General features: G+C 42.9%; 1 protein-coding gene across 2 annotated transcripts in view; it reads left to right on the plus strand.

The window, feature by feature from the left end:
- Window positions 1-1,853: 1,853 nt before the first annotated feature.
- DPT (dermatopontin) overlaps window positions 1,854-22,221 on the plus strand; it is a 57,443-nt gene continuing 37,075 nt past the window's right edge. For both annotated transcript variants that reach the window (XM_064520773.1, XM_026112296.2), the window contains exons 1-2: window positions 1,854-2,281; window positions 11,803-11,928. In XM_064520773.1, coding sequence (XP_064376843.1) covers window positions 1,983-2,281; window positions 11,803-11,928 — 425 coding nt within the window. In that variant the 5' untranslated portion in view covers window positions 1,854-1,982. The remainder of the gene's footprint in view (window positions 2,282-11,802; window positions 11,929-22,221) is intronic.

A 22,221-nucleotide genomic window follows, 5' to 3' on the forward strand; every position in this document is an offset into this window, starting at 1 on the left:
GTGTACGGTGCTCCCAGATGCTGACTACGTGGATCTGAGGATGCAAGGCGGGGAAAAATGTACACTGTTAAGTTAGCTGAAAAAATTATGTGAGATCATGCAGTTCGAGTCTGCACTCTTATGCCATTGGGAACACTATGTCTTTTTTAATCTCCCATTTCCTCTCTCTTTAGACTTTGGCTACTTGTGTCCCCTACTGTCACCAAAAATCTAGAGGAGAGTGGTGCCAGGGAAAGGTGCTGTCTCTGTATCCTCCTCCCCTGGGCACCCACTCCTGCTGCAGCTGGAGGTGAGGTGCTGAGCTAGATCAGCAGCTCTGAGCTGCTCAGATTCGTATGAATCTGCACTTACTGTGAGTGTGGACAACTTCGGTCATCGCTGCACTCTGCTCTTGGCAAAGAGCTCAACCCCGTTTCCAGTCCCATCAAACAAGGCTCTGCTACAAAAAAAGCAAAAGGCACATTAGCACTCACCCAGCCTGTCTGACAAGGCTGAAGGACATGCTTCCCACAGGCAGCTTCCAAGTTTGGGGGCTGGTTAGGAAAGGTGTCTTCCTCCTGGGATGCTTATGCTCCTGCAAAGCAATGAAGCAAAGACCCGGACATGATGGGTTTGGAGCTTCCTAGAGAAGTGCTGCCATTTGGAGCAAGTCCACTCTGTTACCCATCACAGATCATCTTTCTGATAATCTCAGAAGCACAATAAAGATTCAAATGTAAATTTTTGCACATGGCCAAAATGGAGGACAGTGATAGCAAAAAGGGTAGAAGAGAAATCTGCAGCAAGAAAAAGGTCTCCGGATCCTTCACAATTATTTCACTGGAAGAGACTGGATCTGAATCTGGAGCCATTTCAATGGTCACACATTTCACTAGTAACACAGCATAGGCAACATATGTGTATATGGAGTACGTTACACTGACTTTGGACTCTGAACAAGGAAAGCTTAAGCATATTACTTGACAAAACCTCCTCAGGTCCCATACTTTCCTATAGGTTTGAAGTATACAGTTAAATAAAGTGCATCCTTCCATGCTCTCCTGAATAGGATGGTTTCCTGATAAAGAAATGATCTGAGCATATGCTATACAAATGCATTTCCAAGTGGTAAGCCAGGTGGTGAACCTGTAGCATAGCTGTTTCCCAGTAGCAGCTCCATGATAATTGCAAAGTAGTTTGAAGGGCCTTGCTCAAAAATGTTCAATGGGCGATGGTAACACACAAAGTTTTTCTCACTGTAACTTCCTTATGTACAAGCTCTCACATAAAAATATCTGCTGAGTCCACAGTTTTACAGTGCTCACACCCAGCCATAGCAAAATCAGTTTTGAATGGAGCAAGCTGGTGCCCTGCTTCTCAGTGATGTGGGCTGTTTCCAGGCCAAGCCAGAACACTGGATTCTCAGTCAATTGGGTTCCACTCCCCCCTCAACCAAACCAAGCCAAAATGTCTAAAGGATTTTTTACAATGAGAGTAGTGAATTCCCTTACCTTGCCCAATTTCCATCTTTCTAGGAACAGACAGAATCATTTCATTCATATTTAAGGAAAAAGTGGCGGGGGGAACACAATCACATTTTGTCGGATATTAGTAATGATGGGAAATGGCAACTTCGAAGAGAGCTTTAATTTCAAATAAAGTAGTTTGCAAACTGAACTGCTCTCTTGAGGGCCCAAGTGGGATGTCTGTGACATGCATTACAATGTTTATTTTGTTCTATACAGTAGCTCTACAGCAAGGGATCATAGATGACTTGTGGTCATGGGAAACCCTCATTCTTATGGCCTGCAGAGTTACTGCAGTTGCAAATTCCACCTTAAAAGTAATTGGACGTGTCTGTAACTCAGAGAAGGTTTGCTAAGCAATGACACATTGCACTTGGATCTGGAAGCATAACATCTGGAAGCCAAATGTTAGAGGCGATATAAAAGGGCCAGCCCAACAAACTGGTGGGGCATTTCTAAGCCAGAAGCATCGTCAATATGGATCTTGTCCTTCTCTGTGTGTTCCTGCCTTTGGTGACAGTGGCGTGGGGCCAGTATGGTGACTACTACTATGGCCCCTACAACTACGGAGATAATGATGAATGGGCCAACGTGTACCGGCAGGGCTTCAACTTCCAATGCCCGCACGGGCAGGTGATTGTGGCCATCAGGAGCGTTTTCAGCAAGAAGGAGGGCTCCGACAGGCTGTGGAACTACGCGTGCATGCCGGCGGCCCAGAGCCTCGGCGAGCCGACCGAGTGCTGGTGGGAAGAGATCAACAGGGCAGGGACCGAATGGTAGGATACTCCAAACCATCTGCCGATGGTGCAGCCGCGATACCCGAGGTGGAATGCGTATGCTAATACTGTGGTGACAGCAATGCAAATGCATATTAATGCTACCATAACCATCTGCTTAGCTACCCTGAATAACTGCCTTAGGCTCATTAATGATGCTGCATGCATGAGACGTGATCAGGATGCTGTCTGCCTTCTCTGTAGCACTTTCTTACCGGAGGGTCTCAGTGCATTTTACAAATGCTGTGCCATTTGGTCACTCACAGCCTCAGCTGCAAAGTGGCTCGGTCTTGCTCTTACCATTTTGCAGATGAGCACAATGAGGCATGAACCTTTAATAAGGAGAGGATAAAGTCACTCCTGAAAGGCCACACACCGAATCAGTGACTAAACTGGGGAACAAATCCTCAAAGTCCTGACTCTGAACTCCTGCTCTTATCACTAGGAAAAATTTCTTCTCAGTATTGCACTGGCTTTTCTCTTTGTGTTTTGGTTGCTAAGCTTTTTGGCTTAGGTCCAGCCAAAGGCTGTTTTCTAGTCATGCTGGTATTAAGGAGCCAAAAATTCACACTCATGAGTGATGATGGTAGTGTATATATGCATGACAATGATAGGAAAAGATCACGTAAATTCCCTAATATGGTCAGTTTTGGTTGATTATAACATTCCATTTTCTATCAGGCTTAGAGGCAAAATGTGCTCACATTTTATGGCCATAATATTTTATGGAAATACGTATGGTGTTTCATGTTTAGGCAGTATATAACCCCAATATTTAGTTTTCTTCTGATTTTTTCATGAGATTTAAAACATGCATTTGGAAAACTCTATATGAAATACTCCTTGGACATAGTGAAATGAATGAAGAATATTTTCAAATATTTTTAATGGTTTTGCTCTAAAAATTTGAATGTAATTTTTGTAGATTTCACATGCTATGGGAACAGGTTAAAAATGAAATGTGAAGCCTCTGCTTTTTAAATGGTTCAAAATTTTGTTCTGAATTATTCATACTCTTTCATTTACCATGTGATACATTCCTATGGCTGATGCAACTGTTAAGAAAAAAAAGACTGACCCCACACTTTATTTTGGAATAAGACTGAAAAGAAAGGGGGAGGGCAGAACAGCAGAAAGGAAAGAAGACATTGTGGTAATACTGCATTACCTCTTCATTTTTCATATACTAATGCAATTTATACTTATTGCATAATAATTTCAAATGAGACCTTTCTGTTGTTCAAAATAAAATGATCATTCTCCTTCTGAAAACCCCTGGCAGTAATTGCTCAAGTTCACTTCTTACAAAAAGGATACTGTCTAAGTCTACACAAAATGTTTTCTTCTGCTATCTGAACCATGGAGCCATATACATCACCAGGCTCCATATGCTTAGTATGACTAGATACTCAGCATATTATGTGAATCTTGTTTCTTTCATTTCTTAAAAAATCTTTTCACTTTGTCCTCTTTCTTGCCTGTATTTTTTCCCTATTGCCTTTCTCTCAGCCCTATCTTTTCTACCAAATACATTTCTTTCCAATCCCTCTTTAACGTATTATTCTGTTTAATTCTCCTTCCTAGCTTTTGGAGTAATTTTAGTTATTTTTTCCCTGTATGACCTTTCGAGTCCAAAACTTTTACATCTCTCTGTCTTCTCTATGCAGAACTCTTTCCTTCTTCTTCTATTTCAGTTGGAGGTGTCAAATACACCAAAGTGACTTGGGAACAGGAACCCCGTAGGAAAAAAGGTGAATATGTGCTCCTAATTAGCTAGTTTTTTCTGCACTTTCTAGCTAGCTGCGGCTGCTTGTGTTCTGCAGTTTTCTATACCACAGGGCTGAGGCGGTTGCATCTGTGGTGCTTCATGTGGGAAGCTTACTGCAAGCCAGTGCGCTCTGCGCTGTGCCCAAATGCTGCTGTCGGAGAACCCAGCAGGCTCATCTGGACTGGACTGAAAGTGTGGGCCCAGAGGTAGCCCACTCCGGTGGCTGAGGGCAAGTTCACGCCTCAAATTAATGCAATGGCACAGATGTAGCCTGTGGTACCTTTGACAATCCCGTACCTTCTCTCTTGGCAGTGTTTAAATGACTTCTTTTTGCCTGCACCTCTTTCCCTTGTCTTGTCCATACTCTTCTCAGTGCTATTTGGAGGCCACCCACAGTTCTCAAGAGAGATTCACAAGGATCTCAAGAGAGACCCTCAAGAGAGATCTCAAGAGAATAGGCAGGATCACAAATACAAGTCATTATCTGTATCACTGGTTCCTGTTTGGTCACCTCTCTTTTCCCTCTGATCTCCTGACTAATCACTCTCTTTGCGAGCAAAACATTACACTCATGTCAGCTGAGACTGCTCTCTGCTGGACTATCCAGTCCAGTCCCCATCTGGATATGATGGACTGTATTATTTCTTCTTCAGCTATGCCTTGCAGGGAATTTTGTCTCACCCTGCACATCACATCCAGAGGAGATTCCATGGCTTGTTCCGCAAATAACCACAAAGCCACAAAATTTTCCTTAAAATGTAACCTACAATTCCCCTGCTGTAATTGAGGCTTTTTATTCCTTGCCTATGAGTACTGGGAAAAAGTACCCTACCTTCTTTGCAAAGTCCCTTTAACTTATTAATAGGCAATAGCTATGCCTTTCCCTCACCCCTGCACCCTCACAGTGCTTTCTGTTCAGGCTCAACATGTCTCCCTTCTTCTTACCCTCCTTTGGCAGTTTTATATTGCAAAGCTTCTAAGCAAGCACTGTACACGTGTGCGGCTCTCTCCTGAACTCTCTCCAGTTTCTCAGGCATGTCCCAGAAACTCTAGTCTGGCAGAAATACCAAAAAATGATCTCTGACAAATGGCGTTTGTGCCATTTCACAAATCACCATTCCTAAGTGTTGTGCAGCTGCATAACAGAGACAAATCCAAGAGACGTTTCCTTAGAAAAGACAACAAACCAAGAAAAGCTTTAGAGAGAAAACTGAGTGGGAATATAAGCAGAGAAAGGAAAGAGTCTCCAACTCATTATTTTCTTTGGCCATTAGCGCTGGGGGAAAACGGCAGAACTGGCTGTGGGGAGCACAGGGAGAGTGCAAGGCAGGAGGGGGCCACTACAGAGCTGGTTTAGGTAAGTTTGCTTCCCACACTAACACTGGCTATCATATGGACTTCTAGGATTAAGCACTTTGGATTTTGCATCTTAGGGATACGAAAAAATGATTCAACAGAAAGAGGGCAATGACACAGATCAACATTAGACACCTCATATCTTCTCTGGATACTATAAAGTTGTCTCTACAGACCAATATTTGGAAGAGGTATTTAAGAAAAACTGTTTTTCTTGCCCAAAAGTGATTGTATCAGAGGGCAGGGATTAAATAAACAAATAAACAAAAGCTTGCAAGTCAAAGACAAACAAGTTTTCTTTACAGGACGAACTGCTTGTTTTATACCCCTCATCACATCATACAGATGGAACCTCGTCATATCCCCACTATACTCCCAGTTATTCATAAGGTATAAAACAGAAACATTTCTAGCTAAGTGCTACTTAACGCATGTTTGCTGCCTCTTTTCCTTGTTTAAACTTTCGAGAAAGTGTTTGCATGGGACTTGGAGAAAAACAGATGACTAGATTCTTCCACCCCACTCCCATTCCCACTCTCTTTTGTCTTGTCTTTATACACACAAACACACAGACTCAGATCCTTCAAGTAGATGCACAATCCCATTTACCATAAGCGAGTGCAAAGACAGACTCATGAGCAAAGGAAGGAAATGTCTGTAGGAGCCTCCTGTTCAGACACTGGCAGCACATCCCAGTACATCTGCGAAGGACTGTTTTTGTTCTGAATCTCTGACCAATCCCAAGTCTCAAATCTGAGGCTGTGCTACCCAAACCTGATAATCAAGCTGCCCTTTAAAAATGTTCCAATTTGTGCTATCTACATAAACAAGTTAATTTTCTTCACAGTCCTACATTTTTATTAAAGGAATAGTGCCACAAGGTTTTAACACAGCTGCAGTAGACTGAGGCCAGTGGGAATATTTTCTCAGAAGAAGGATTTTTATGTGGATAGGGAGGTCTCAACAGTAACTTTCAGAGAGAAATGAATTGGGGGATTAGGAGCTTGCCTTCCCTTTGGGCAGAGAGGAGAAAGGAAAGTCATTGATAGCCCTTTCATGATTATAGGGGTCTTACAAGAGAAAGAAAAAGACAATGGAGGATGACAGCAAGATTGCCTTTGGCCATGTGGAAGTGCATGAACATGTGCCTCACCATCCCAGAATGGATAGTAAAGACTCTTTGTAGAAGTGACCATTAGAGATCAGCATGGCCTAAAAAAAATGGAGAAGCAGTTCCCTTAGTCTGACTGTCAGTGTTGCAAGTGGCCTGACCCTCTCCTCCCCACTCATCTATCACGGACTGACCTTCACATTAGCTGCCATCATGCAATGAACAGTTTCATGGAGGAAGGACACCCTACAAAAATAACTCAGGGCAGTGGGATGGGGCCTCCCCTCCATTACTGTACCAAACGGAAATTAAGTTTAGGATATTGAAAATAATAGGCTTTGGTGAAGCAACACTGTTAGAAATCAGTGTGCCTCATGTCTCATTAAGAAATGCCTCTCTCATTCTAGCCATGCTCCTACACACCAAGTGAGGTTAGGCCACCTCTCTCCATGGGCACTCCAGGAAGGACTGCGGATGATTAAGAATGCAACATTATTTCTACTGGGCCAGTTTGTCATGTCTGATGTAGCTCCATAAAATGCAGATCTGTTCTGCTCTGACAAGCCCTAGAGAGGCAGCTTTAAAGCAATTAATGATACAGTTTCTATAGAAGCTATCAGCTCTATTACAAAACAGTGGGATTTTTGGAAGTGTGGAGAATGACACTGTCAAGTGACCCTGTTATAAGGAACAAAGTGCCCTTAATGCAGCATGGCCTTGTGTCAGCTGAGCTGTGCATCAGACTCTGCACGTGGCATTCCCAGAGCTACTGTAAGGGCTACCTGCTTAGTCCACCTGGTATGGTTCAACGCGGGCTCAGAAAGCATCAGCCATTGCAGCTCGACTTAGGCCTCCCTGAGTGGATCTGTAGTGAACAGGTTTCTTCCCCGGGCTGGGCTCAAGACGATACGCTGCTCAGGCTAATCCCTAGCAGATGTGAGGGACAGAGGGCCTGAAGGATGGGTTACAGCACAGCACCAGCATTAGGTGGGGCACAAAGCCCCAGGGCACTGTCTACCACAGGACAAAAAGGATATACAGGCATAATTGTGAAATGAAACCAACACTGTTGGTACTGTTCAAAACACCAGCACTGCTGTAAGCAATATTATTTCTTGAGTCTGTCAGGCAGTTATTGAGTCAAGGAGATATACACTTCGTCTCTGAGGCTACATCAACATTTGCAAAAACTGTGGCAAAACTGAAGTGCATCTGTAGGGTGAAACAGTTTCTGCAGATGGCCAAAAAACAAACACACAGTATGAGTTGTTTACTGCAAACCAGCTCTAGTCTGGTACTATGAACTAAATGCCCATCGGTGACTGGGGGGCACAAGGCAAGCTGTGGAATGCATCTTCCAGTTAAAAGTTTCATCTGAAAGAAACTCAGTTTGCCTGCTCCAAGATCATTCTACCTTGTGACTCAAAAATCGGTAAACAAGGATGATTTACTTTGGTGGCTCACCATGACAGAACTCAGCTGTACAAAGGACATAACTATTAACCAGCTCAGAAGAAGATTTAGTGAAGTCCTGTGCTTTTCATAGCAATTGCAGCAGGCTGTGGAAAGTCTCAGCTACCATACCCTTTTTGCTCGCTGCAAACAACCCCTCCCAGACAGAATCAGGCTGTGCAGGTTACTTTATGAAACCCTGCAGGCATTTACAACGATGCAAAAAAAAAAAAAAAAACTTTGACATGACTTTTTAATCAAATACCCAGAATTACTCTGAGTTCCAAAAAAAATAAATAAATAAATAAAGCAGATAGCATGTATTGCAAAACACATACCTTCCTAAAAATACACAAAACCTTCAGCTTTAAGATTGTAACTGATGTACAGGCAGATGCCTGCGTACAGCTTTATTTTTGATGTGGTGCCAGAGTGGTATAAAGGACTTCTGGGGTCCCAAAGAATCACACTCCAAAGATAGAAATGAAAGAAGGGAAGGACAACTTTCCATTCACCGGCACCTGATCCTCACCGCCATGAATCTTCCCACTCCTCCATCTACCAGCCAGCTCACCTCCCCATCTCCCAGTACCAGATCCAAAGCACAGCTCTTGATGCATCAAAATCTGAGCCAAATAGGAGAAAACAACCTGTCCGTAGCCAACTTTAATCCCACACAGTCCCAGCTGGCTTGTCATGCTCATCTACACTCACCTTCTAAAAGGTATCTTCCTCTCCTCTTAGCAATGCCGAGCTTTCACTAGCGAGGGGAACCCAATCCCATACTACTGAATTATCTTATACAATACCGCTATAGACAGGGTCTGGGAAAAAAAGGCAATTTTTTGACTTGGCTATAAATCAAAGGTCTTGAATTGCTGGGTTTTACTCACCATACAGGTTTGCAGCATTTGTTGTAACAGAAGTAGTGAATTCAAAAGAGAAGGAAAAAATTCTCACAAATTAAGGCTTGTTTTCAGATTAGTGTTCAAAGCATCTATCTAAAAAAGTGTGTGTGGGGGATGTTTGTTACCCTTGAAGAATTACTTTGTGCTTGCAGAAAAGAGGCCAGCTGAAGGAAGGAAAGAGAAGAGACTTCACATGAACTCACAAATAAGTACTCCAGTTTCTGAGTGTCTCTCTCCTCATTTTTGGAGGGATATTTGGATTTGACTTGAAAATTAGAAAGATCAAAAGAAAAGTAAACTTGTATTCTCTCAAAGCAAAAGTGTAGTACTTCAATTTCTCAAGCTAATGTAAAGTACTTCAATTTCAACATTACTTTCCTTTCTCTGAACCCAACATTAAGGTTGCAAACCAGATGGCAGAGGTAGACAGGGAGAAGTGGACATTAGCTTAAAAGACTATTTCAGATTTTCCTTTCATGTTTTTAAAATAAAATGACAATATCGTTATAAGACATGACATTTCTAGCTATACTCTACATAAAAGAAACTCATTTTTTAAGGAGGCTCCAAAAGTATATACTGTTTTTTAAAACAAAGCTTCTATGATAGGTTCCAAACTGACTTGGGATTAAAAATAAACATTCCCAAAGTTTGGTGCACAAATACGTGTGCACATAAGCACGGCAGATTATATTTGCTGGGTTTTATTCAATTCACTATAAGGAGAAGGGCCCACCTCTGATGGATTTTTTTCTCAAAATGAGTCTTTCCCTCTAAGTTGGAGGTGGTAGAGGTGTCAAGATAACAAAAAGCAGTTACAGGAGAAAGAGAGGAAGAAAGAAGGCAGGACTTTCCAGCTTGAATGTGAGCAGGTGAGCAAAGAAAAGCAGGAGGAAGAACCTTGCCCAAAGATACGTATGGGCAGGAATATCAGATACTAGTCAGCGAGGATGGGAAATTGCAGTGCAAAAGCCTCTGAGAGGAAGTGCAAGAGAAAAGAAGGAAGGAAATGCTCCCGTTACTGCACCTATGCAAAAGAGCTAGAAAAACTCTGAGGGGCCCAAGGACTTGAGCAGTGGGAATGCACATAACTGGGAAGGAGGAGAGGCAGAAGAAGGTAAAGAGACACGAGTTTGTTTCTACCTTACACAGAATACAGAATAGAGAAAAGTGCTCATTTTGCAACAGGTACAACCGTTCCCTATATCTCTGTGTATCTATCTACCTTCCTTCTATCAGGATAACACCAATCATCTCAAGCTATCCAATATGTTTACACAGAGTCTTAGCCATATGTTCCTGTGGCCTATGTGCCAAAAAACCAGAGCAACTTCCTATCAAAGTCCTGCTGAAATCCTCTGAGCACAAGCCAAACTGCCTTACTTGGTGTGATACCATAGCAACTCAGAGTCCCCACCATTGCTTAACTCTGAAGGGCCTCGAAAGCTTCTTGCAAAGCACAGCAAGGATGTGTGGCCCCAGCAATGTGGGAGATGTGGGGATGCAAACAAATGTAAATAAACTTATCTGAACAACAGAATATTGAGGAAGAGACATATGGAAGAAAAGAGACCCCTGGTTCAAAGCTGGAAGCTTAAAGTTAGGCAGAGGAATTGATCCCTGCACAGGTCAAAATTGGTCAGGTTTTCAGCTTTTGCATCAAGTGCTGGTGCCTCACACCTTGCCAGCACCAGCCCCTGTATGCACAAGTGAATGACTTTCCTAAAATCAAACTCTGTTAGATGATGTGTTTCTCCTTCTCGGAATGCCAGAACCATTAAAATAAACTACGAAGTCATTTAATGAAACTAAAGCAACATTTTTGATATTTTTAATCATAGAGTTACTTCTTGATGAAGTCTCTTGGATATATCAGTGTATTGGATTTTACAGTATCAAAAGGAAGGTTTGCTAGAGCTCTAGGCTGCCAGTTTTCCATGACAAAGGAAATGGAAGAAACTGAATTCCTGTAATTTTCTCCAGTGAGGAGACAATGAGGCTGGGAGGGTACTTCAATGAATGGGCGCTCGACAGCTGAGCCAGTGTGCTGTCTGTTTTCATGCTCTCCTGGTCTTTTGTCTCAAAGAAGCAAGCTATCCAAACTCTGATTACTGCTTGATTTAATTTGGGTATCAGTGACCAGCTGCTTGTAGGGTGTGCAGAGAGAAAAGCATATATATGCATGCTTAGAGAACATACATATGTTCTACTTGAAGGCACTGATATATTTGTATGACATAACTCTCCATTACACAGAAAACATGAAGAAGCAGATTTGCCTTTTGAAAATCCAGTGACAAAATTTATGTGAGTCATATAATTTCATAAAATCTGGGTCTCAATTTTACTCATGTGAAAGAGTATTAGCAAATCACGATTATAATGTTTTCTGTTAAGAGTGCCTTCTCCTGAGTGGTGATTAAGAAAGAAAGAAAGAAAGAAGAGAAAAGAAAATGCTGAACTTCTCACATAAAAGGTTTTTTGTTTGTAGAGAAACTGTTAAAAAAGTGACTCCAGTGAACATCAAATGTCCAAATACCATCAGTCAATGATAAAGGCATTAATGGACTATTTGGAAGTCAGTCTCGCAACTTGTAAAAACTTGAGAACAGCAAACCAGAGCAATTTCTTTACTTCATTGGCATACTGGAATAGTTAAATGATTAAAAACTGTTTGTACAGTGTTTTGAAAATGTAAAGTGCTACATAAATACTAAGGCATTATTAGTTAACTGCTGTTGCTTTCTTACCCAAAATGATTACTCAATATATAGTAACAGAACAGTGGTTCTCTATACAGAGCTAAACCCTTAACATCTTCCCTGAACCACAATTTCTAATGCTGTTTTAGAAAGCACTTGAAACTGTCAGGGAATCTAACATCATGTTTTCCTTGTTGCATTCTGTTCTTTCTCCTTTTTCTTAGGTATCAGACCTGTTCAAACAATGGGCTAGTGGCCGGTTTCCAGAGTCAGTATTTTCCATCTGTGCTTGACCGTGAATGGCAATTTTACTGCTGCCGCTATAGCCGGAGATGTCCATATTCATGCTGGTGAGTTCAAGCAGAAACCAAACCTGTTAGCCTCTTTCCTCCAGCGTTCCCGTAAATGTCATTGACTGTTTGGGCCATTAAGGGTTGGAACTTTCTTGTCTGAGAAAAGGTTAACTATGGTTTATGGGCTTAAGTTATTTCCACTCTGACGATGGGCATCTTGAAGATCCATGGCTAAGGGAAGAAAGTGTGGGCACAGGTGCACTGAATAGCACAACACAGGAGAGACATCTGAGATAGCCCTAAATGAACTGGTCTGGGTGCCAGCAGCAGTGTAGCTATGCTGGAAACTATGAGTGGGAGTTCATTTCAAAGGGGTGATGCAGCTTCCAATACCTGATCCAGCACATGTACAGGAATAAGAGCATCTCTGTGCTGCACTACTGGGCTGCAATAACTTACACTAGTGAACTTCCTTCCAGTTACCTCAGAAAAACCATCCTCTGGCTGAGAATTTGAGATTTTCTGTTTTATAGTACATATGAATTGCTCCCTCTCTAAAGGCTGTTTGAAGCCCTAAGTCAAAATGAGTCCAAACATAACAAAGAGATGGCCTCTTCTCAACAGACTATCACAACTCGCTGCTGCTGGCAACCTCATAGACACTACGGGAAAATGAGTTTCCCAGTGTCCCCAGGTGTGGTCTTTCTAAACTGAGGTGGAAGCACAGTAGCAGACTGGGTAGAGAAAGCTCATACTGCTCCTATCTATTCTGTGTAACAGAACTCAAGACTTCAGGCTTCAGGGCTATTAATCCAGCCAGTTTCACTGGCACAAAGCATTACCCTGGTACGCTGTTAAAAGGAGGATAAAAGGGGAGAAAATCTGTACTTGAATCTTTGTTTCCAGAATTCGACTTTGAAGTAAACTTTCTATTGAGATGCATACAAAATGTTTACAGGCCCACTGGTCTTACTGCTTGTCTGGCTGGCTACTGGCCAAACACAACAACAGTGCCTTGCCTTGCAGACTTCAGTATCCTTGCAGTCAGGAGGAAAAGAACTGTTGAATTTTTTCATTTTTAAAGATTTTAAATGATAGAAACTCTATAAAAATGTTCGAATGTTCCTCTGCCCCCTTTCCAGCCCCCAGTGCCTACAGATGTTCTGCACCTGTGGGCTTATTTCCACCCCTGCCCCGGCTCCTCCATCTGAGGGAGACTCACTCTCCGTTTTAAGCAGTTCTTTCAATCTCTCGGACTTCTCTAATGGTGTGAATTTTCAGTGAGATGACAGAAATCATCTCTGATTTCTTTTGTTATTGTTGCCAATTCTGTTGCATTCAGACGTTGTCTTGACAACCTTGGAATGGCTTTGTCTCTCTCTTGCAAATCAGAATACAGAGTAGTGTAAATCCTAATGGAAATGTCTGGGGTTACTGATGTCTTGCATTTCCATCACAGCTGCACATGGATTTCTGTACTGCCCTTCTGTTTCAAACAGCGACAGCACTGTTTCTTATCCCTGAATAAGAATGTGTTATGCTGGTCAGCAGCTACCGTCTTTCCATGCAGAAAAGGCTGCATTTCAAAGGCAGGTGAAGTGCTTCCCTACTTACGTAGGAGAGAAAGCTGGTCCTTTGTGCTCACATTCTTCTGGGAAAGGAGAGCTGAACATCACAGCATCAAAACTCTGTGCAGATCTGACACTCAGGCTTGTGAAAAGGTTCTGGAGTGTAATAAGATTACAGGTTTATTACAAAACCACTTTGCGCCATCTACTATTACCCCTCAGTCACTCCAACTGGAGCTCAGTTAGTTCTGGTCAAGCTACCAGCCTATCCTGACACTTCCATATCCTCTCTCATCTTGGACAGTCTCTCATACACTTTCTTTTTCCTGAAACCCCTGTTTGATCTGACTCTCTTAGACTGCCTCCTTACAAAGTATTTCTTCCAATTTCTTTCAAGTTTTCCTTCTGCCTGTGGAGTAAGCAAGGTAGATACAAGCCTCTCTACATACAGTTATCCAAATTAGGATGTTACCATCTGGATGGGCAGACAACTGGATGGGTAAAAGACTGGTGGGATGATTAGGCTCAGCGGGTAGTCATTAATGGGTCATACTCTACCTGGACGCCAGTTTGAAGTGTGGAGCACTGCAAGGATCTGTCCTGACACCTGGCCTGATTAACCTCTTTATCAATGACCTGGAGGAGGCAACAGAGCACACTCTCATCAAGTTTACAGCTGACACCAAAATGTGAGGAAAAGCTGATATGCTTGAGGGTAGGGCTTCTATTCAGAGGGACCTGGTCAAGCTGGAGGAATGGGCTGACAGGGACCTCATGAAATTCAACAAGGAAAAATGCAAAGTCCTGCTTCTGGGAAGGAAGAGCCCCTGGCAACAATCCAGGCTGGGGACTGACTGAGTGGGGAGCAGCTGTACTGCTCTACTCTACACCCCAATACATGAGAAACATTGATAAACTGGAGTGAGTCCAGTGGACAGCCACTGAGACAGCCCTGGAGGCTGTAGCACTTGCGCTGTGAGGAGAGGCTGAGGGACAGGGCTTGTGCAGCCTGCAGAAGAGGCAGCTTCAGGGGCACCGAACAGCAGCCCCCCAGGACCTATGCAGAGGTTACCAAGAATATGGGGCCAGGCTCTTCACAGCAGTGCGTGGTGGGATGACAAGAGACAACAGGCATAAGGTGAAACAGGAAAGGTTCAGACTGGATGTAAGGAAAAACCTTTTGCCCATGAGGACAGTGAGGTGGTGGAGCCAGTTGCCCAGCGAGGCTGTGCAGGCTCCATCCTTGGAAGTTTTCCAGACCTGACTGGATAAAGCCTTGAGCACCCTGGTCTGACCTCAGCTGACCCTGCCTTGAGCAGGGGGTTGGACTAGCGACCTCCTGAGGTCCCCTGCTGCCTGAGGTATCTTGTGATTCGAACAGGACTCCTCTGCTGGAAGGCCCACATCATGCAGCTAAACACTCTCCCCTCCACAACAGAGTGGTCTCATGCATATCGTCAGCTGGGAACAGGTCCTTTTATGTTTTATTCCCTCTACCATCCCCAGACAGTGTCTGGGGGAGTGTCAGCTGTTATGCTAACATCCGAACACGATCCATAATGTGCTAGTGTGAAACCCCATGCCCTGGAACCACTTTTACTACTACAGATGCAGCTTGTCAGAACTGCTAAATTTCTGTGTTCAGGAACTAAACTTTTGAGTCCTTAAGCCCAGTGGGTCTCACTCACAACCTCACTTCCACTGGCATTTTTCCAAGTTATTGCCACAAAACCCAGTTAAGACATCACACTTGTCTGTATCTTGCACTGTCTGCCTAAGATGCATTTGCCACAGAGACTCTGTTTCTGAACAATCTGCAAAGCAGTTCTAGGCTATCATTGGTAGTACATCAAAATGTATATACAGTACATATAAAATATCATAAAAATGTGTGTACGTATATAGTACTGTTATTTATTACAGTTTCTGCCCAAGCCTATAATGGTATTTCCTTCCGTTCCAGAAACTAGTTGTCAACAAACTGTCTGCGGAGAAATGGCTATTAATATGCTGCTGACTCCTGTTTCTCGGTTGAAGCAGCTTAATTTCATGCAAAGGCATCTATCAATATATGACTGTGTGGAAAAGTAATACCAGGGAAATACGAAATGACTGTGCTGCCTCATGGATCATGTGTGACACACAGGAAAATCCATATTAAAAGACAGTCCACACTGCAGAATTTCTTAGAGCCTTGAATTTTAGCTTGCAATGAATCCCTCATTATGGAGCCAAATGCAAGCAGAAAGGCATTTTTAAGGAAAAATTTTGTTTTAAATTAGTGTTCTCACTGTGGGTATTTATCCCTTCCCTTTCCATGTCTCCTCACATGGATCTCTGGTAAATATATAACTAGTAAGACAGGTAATCTTTATTTATGGTTTCTCTTGGATCTTCTCTTTCAGGAGACCTATGCAGGAGTATATTCCTGCTAAAGTGAACTTCTCTTCCCTGAAAGGAATAAAGACAGTTTTCTCCCATGTAGATTAGCTATACAAATGGTTTGTTAGCATTTGACCCAACTTTTAGAGCTGGAACATTCCTCTCTGTGTTTTTTCCTCTCTGTGTTTTTTGAGTCTTGCTGCTACTTATTGGAATATCAATTTATGACACCATTATGCTAACTGAAACTCACACTTCAGCACTTTGCTTAACTTAAGCACATGGTTAAAGCCAAACACATGCTTAAGGACTTTGCTTGAGTAGTCTATATTCTTAGAGTCCAGCAGTTATGTTCCACAGCTCCTCTTCTCACTATTAATTCCTAGTTTAGCTGCACAGTGAGCCCATACTGCAAATAATTGTACTAATCTCTTGCATTCTCATAGTTTTGCATTTGTTATTTTTGATTTTTTTTACAAACACTTGATTTCCTTCCTCACCATGCCAAGTCTTGTCATGGATTCTGCACATTTTTACCATACTGAAAATAATTAACATTCTTCACAGGAGGCAGAAAAGCTCCAATTATTTTACCTGGCTGTGGAATGCTACTGCAGTAAAATAAACTGAATGGTTATCCAAATCATAAAGCAGCAAATCCCTTGCAGATGTGGAGACAATGTTATTAAATAGTCCCATTGGACCTCAGATTTTTCTCTTTGCAGGGAAATTGAAAGCTTGATCCCATACTCTCAAAAGCAAACACATGTCGCAGAGCAGCCCCAAGTCTGCACAAACTGTTTATGACTGTTTCCCCTCTCCAAACAACCAGCAGTTCAAGTGCCAGAAAGGCTGTCTGGAACTCTGGCTGCTCTCTGTCACTGTGATATTGTCCAGCCAACAATTATGTTTTCCAAGAGTTACGGGGCTTAAAGAACTTGTTTGTTTCCTTGACTCAACCTGCTACCAAAGCCATACTGATACTGAGATTCTGAGCAGGCTTCTATGGGATTGCCAGCAGCACAGATATCATTCCAGGAGGTGAACTCAGAATAGATGTGATAGAAACATACACTTCTAGGCAATCCAGTGCCCATCCCCGTGCTTCTTTAAAGGTATTTTATTGATTTTATTGTTATCCTAGCAGAAGCAACCTTACAGTTCAATCTCTAGGGCCATCCTTCAGACACCTCATAGTAAACACATTCACTTAACCCTGGGAAGTTGGCTAATGTTATTTCAAATATGTCTTTCTTCAGGAATGGGCAGAAGGTGTCCTGAGCTCTCAGCTGCTGCTGTTATTTGTATTGCACTACCTGTGGGCCTCCACGAAGAGTTGTGGTCCCACTGTGTTGGCCACATGGCTCCTTAGCTCCTGTGAGTTTATGCTCTCACTAGATCAGAGCCGAAAGAGAAGTGCAATGACATGCCTAGGCTCACAGCGCACATCAGAAGCAGCAGCGGAGCCTGAAATCAATCCAGAAATGTATGTGATGTGGCCATATAAGAAAACTGCTCATCTCTACAAGAGCTCCAGGATATCTCTAGTTCCCCGGCAGCACGGCAGTCCTGGATCTCTACTATGAATATGGGCAGGAATTTCTATAGACAGTTTACTAAGATCTGCTTTGGCTTTTCAGCACAACATGCTTGTTAAAAGGGGATGCCCACTGTCTGCCAGCTAGAGAAGCAATTGATGTTGATTAAAGGGGCATTTAATTCCCATGTTCGGTGAATGTGACATACCGGCTCACGGCTCTTGAAACAAAATTCTCCTTTAGGAAAGCCATATTCTTCAAGCAATTATAAATAACAGCTGAAGCAATAAGGCCACTCATGGGACACTTTTTGTCCTCAAAGATCACAAAGTCAATGTCAACGCTTATGCTTCACTCTTGAAATGAATCAGTTCCTTCTTTTGGCAGTTGCTTTGTTAGAGGAAAAGTTCAGCAGTGAGGAGGAAAAGAAAGGTTAAAGAGCAGCCATTCATCTTGCTAGCATAATAGTTGTGCAAGAACAGAAAAGGGTAAGGCACTCTGAAACAATGCATTTACCATCAGGGAATAAGTACATTCAACAGCTGGAGCAGAAAACGAGCTCTACCACTGACTATTTTTGATCTTTTTAGATTTCTTTTCTCTGCTTGATATCTGAAGACAATGCATACCCACAGTCCCCATTTACTTCAGTAAGGTGAGGGTCATAAAACACTAATAAGGCCATCAGTGTGACTCCAGCTCCTTATCTGTGAAAAAGAGATTCGTGATAACTACCTCTGAAGTCAGTCCTTAAAGAGTGTTAAGAAGCACTGTAGATTATTACAACATTCTTCTCAGTGCTGAATAAATAACCCTGTGTCTTCTATTAATCCCTAGCACATTAATTCTTCATTATGGAGAATAAACAAGACTGCTACTTTTGAACTAAAATAATAACAAAAGTAATCCTGTTACAGATTCAATGCCTTTAAAGATGCCTTTTTCCTCAGTACATTTTCTGCCCTGAGCAACATTCATGGGATTATGCTAAAGTACATTTATAAAGCATAGGGCGAGGGGCAACCAGTCAGAAGAGAAGGCATCCTAGATCAACTGCACTAGGTAAAAATCCCATTATGAAAACACCCTTTTCTGTCAGGTGTTCCTGCCTTTCTCCACACACACGCCAAACCACTTACATTCTCTCTCATGAGCCTTTTTTCCCAGCCCTTACAGCAGAATTTCCTGCCTTCTGCTCCCTCAGCAATGCCAGTATTGCTCCAAATATCTCATGTGCAAATGTCAAACCCTTAATACTAACCTGAAGTGGATTTGTATAGCGGAAGCAAAATTCCTCTATTTTCTGTACTAATTCTTGCAAATGGATCATTCAGACGAAGAGGCTACCACTTGAGAAAGTTCTCACATGGTTATTTCCTCTCCTCTGCAAGCCCTTCCCCAAATCTAACACCTCTGGGCTTATCCAGGTTAAGGATACAATCCCACTGATATGCAGCTTGCTGGCCTCTATGCTGGTCCCCTTCATCCCCAGGGTTCATTTGGACCCAAACTATCCAGTGTCTAGGTGCCATGATCAATGTAATGCAGGTTTCACGGCTGTTTTGCGAGCCTCTGTTCAAGGGCTGTCCCTCATCTGCTCTCTCAGGCTCCAAAAGCACCACTGCTTGGTCCCAGACACCTTAGATCACCTCAAAGGGCAGCAGCAGCTTTGTCTCAGCACTTGGCAATTCCCAGGCTCCTCAGTGCTCCCCTAGCCCAGGCGTTTTTGCTAACAGGTCAGTGCTAGGAAGTGCTTACAGGGCTCTCATTCAGGCTGCTGCGGATGGGTCTTGCTAAACTTGTCCTTGCTCTTCCAGACTGCCTTAGACTGGCAAACTCTCACCAACTAGGGTAAAGAGTTCCTCTTTTCACTTGTGTCATGACTCCCCGTGGGTCATGTAAGCCACACATGGCTTACAAATGCTACCACATTTGTAAATAAGTTGCCTGCAAATCACTGGTGATGTGAAAGGCTACTCTGGTAGGTGGTGCACAGTTGATATGCAGCATTGCATTAGGGAGTAAAACATGCAGTATTTTCAGTCGGAAGTTTGATACTAAGGTTACACACTAAGCTACAAGAAATTCTGAGGGAGCCACAGACCTGTGCTGGGCAGACTGCTTTGAGAAGACCTTTAGCTGTTGAGTTAAATGACCTTTCTCCCTTCCAAGAGAAGAAAACCAAGTACTGAATACCCCTATGCTATCAATGCTAGAGCTTGATCTCTCAGTGCTGATATATTTTGTGAGACACAGTCCCAGGACTCCAAAGCTGGGGATAACAGACAAAGGCTGGTTAACAGCACAAAACCCTGCGATATGGATAATGAGTTGCATTTCCTTCTAAAGGCTCTCACGCAATCCAGGTGACCTTGGGATGCATGGGCTTCAGGGAACGGTTACATAAATGAGTACAGCAAACATCAAAGAGAACAGAATTAGCCAGACAGACCACACAGACCCAAGTGAATTTGAACATCGCTTTCATAGCACTATTTACATTTTTTCTCTCCAGAACAAAAGGAGTCAGTAGGCATCTGTCCACATTACAAGACAAACTGCAGAGCAGCTCAAATCCCCATATCATTTGTTTCGGTAATTTTCATACATTTGCTTTCTGAACATGTCTTACTGGAGGAGCCATGAAAGGCTGAATGGTAATGTGGAGAAGTTAGTAGAGAGAGAAGGGGAGATGATAGCAGGCAGAAAGAAAAGGGAAGGAAGCTAAATGCAGGCTTTCCCTACCACATCCCTTCACTTCAGAATAACACTGCCTACTTCTGAGAAACATCCCTGAGACCTTTCACAGTAATTCTTGAGCACGTCATCAGATTTACTTTTTAGCTGAAAGACTCATGAAACTATTTCAAGGGACTGACTCTCAGTTATTTCATTTCTGCCTCCAAGTAGGGCTAAAAGCAGCTTTTAAATCTCATGTTTTGCACAGTCTAGCCTGCCCAGCACACAGTGCTAGTCAAGATTACAGAACATTTTCCTTGCTGAAAGCCAAACAGATGTTTGAAATACATTTGGTGGAACATATACATGCATCTCAGTGTTTTTCTCAGAATAGTAGCCAAAAAGTCCCCAAGCCCAACAGCCCAGAGTTGATAGGGAAATGCAAAATGAAATCCTAGCCCATATCTGGTCCCCATGCCATAGGACCCAAATACCTGCCGTGACCCAGGCATCTTCCAAGACACCTTCCAAGTCTCCACGAGCAAACACTCATGCTACAAATTGGTAAACTAAACAAACAGACTTTCCTCGGGCACAGGAGGCAGATTAAACTTTCTTACCCTCCAAAACAGAGTGGCCGCATTCTACCTGTTGTGAATGGTACCTTGCTTACACTGACTCCCAAATGGTGAGCTACCTGCAGTAGTGCTAGGTGGTCTTGGGCAAAACTGTCCAGAGGATTGTCCTAACAATTTACCAGTCTGGGCAATCGAGTTCTAGTGCCCAAAACATTTTCTAGTGTTAATTTACTAGCATAGATGTTCACAGTTTCTCTTGGCCTCTGGCTACGGATCTAGAATACCCTCAAGTTGCCAAATTTAGATCCATGCCTTCACTGAGGTGGGTCTCAGGCATGCAGCAGGTCCTCCTCCAGACTTCAGTATCAGAGGAAAGAAAATGGATAAAATACAAACCAGGTAGCAAAGGACAGTCTTTGTGGACTCCAGCCCTCTGGCATTCACACTGCAGCTCCCAACATGGGGTGCAGAGCCCTAAAAGCAGCTCTTTGCCAACCGGAGGGTTTCCAGCAAACTAGTCCCTATATACGTAGGGACAGGTTTATACTCAGGTTAGTGGCTTTTATAGGGCCATAAAGGTGTACTAGAGATTCAGGTCACAGGTTGTCTAGGTAAAACAGTATTCAAAGGTCAGCTGTAACTGTCTGACATTGACAAGTATATTCAGGAGCATGAGGGGAGATGTCCTGAAAGCAAAAATGATACTGTCAGCCTTCAATCAAAATAACGGATAAATTAGGTTTGCCATGGTTTCACAGAGACATATTTATGTGACAAACTTTACAGCCTAGGAAAATCTACCAGCATACTTGGCACAGTGAGAAAGGGCTTTCTGTAACATTTTTATTTATTCTCCTGGTCTGGGCCTGCCCCAGTTCCCTTAAAATCTATAGAGGCCTCATTTTGGACATTCATTGGAGCTGGACTGAAAAGTGTGGCTCTAATTTTCCCACTTCCAGAGCACAGTGATGACTCTGCCCTGTCTGACTAATCATCCAGCTTAACAATTGCCTGTGTATGCAGTTTTTTCTGTTCCTCCTAGCCTGCAGCAGCTGTCTGTACAACTTGTGAAATACTGCTGTCCGTTTCTTACCAACAGCACAGCACCACGAGGGCTCTGCTGATCCCTGGGCCCTTGGTCAGAGCCCTGACAATGGGCATTGCAACCAGACCAGGCTGTCCGCTTCCCAAATGCACTTGGACATGGGCGCTCTCATATTACAACCGTTAATTCACCTGACGATTGCCATGGCCAAAGGGCAGGACGCAAGAGACTGAGAGAAGTTCAACAAAGTTGACTGTTGAGACTTAGGGATCACGTCAGAACTTCACACTCAGTCTCATTTTTCATCTGTCAAGGAATAATGATTTGTTAGGAATGATGTTCCAACTAGGTGATGGCTTTCTTCCATTTTCAAAAGCTGAAAATGACCTGTATTTAAGTCACATCTGCTTTGCAAAGAAGATGTAAACCACATAAGAATGGGGTAAACAAAGTGATCAAAAAGACAGTAAAATATGCAGACACTGGTAGCAATTACAGAGTATTTTTTCGTTATGGTGAGTAGAAGAAAGCAGGCTAATACAGTGTATACCGGAGTCCCT

Source organism: Dromaius novaehollandiae, chromosome 1, assembly GCF_036370855.1.
Source record: "Dromaius novaehollandiae isolate bDroNov1 chromosome 1, bDroNov1.hap1, whole genome shotgun sequence".
Lineage (NCBI taxonomy): Eukaryota > Metazoa > Chordata > Aves > Casuariiformes > Dromaiidae > Dromaius > Dromaius novaehollandiae.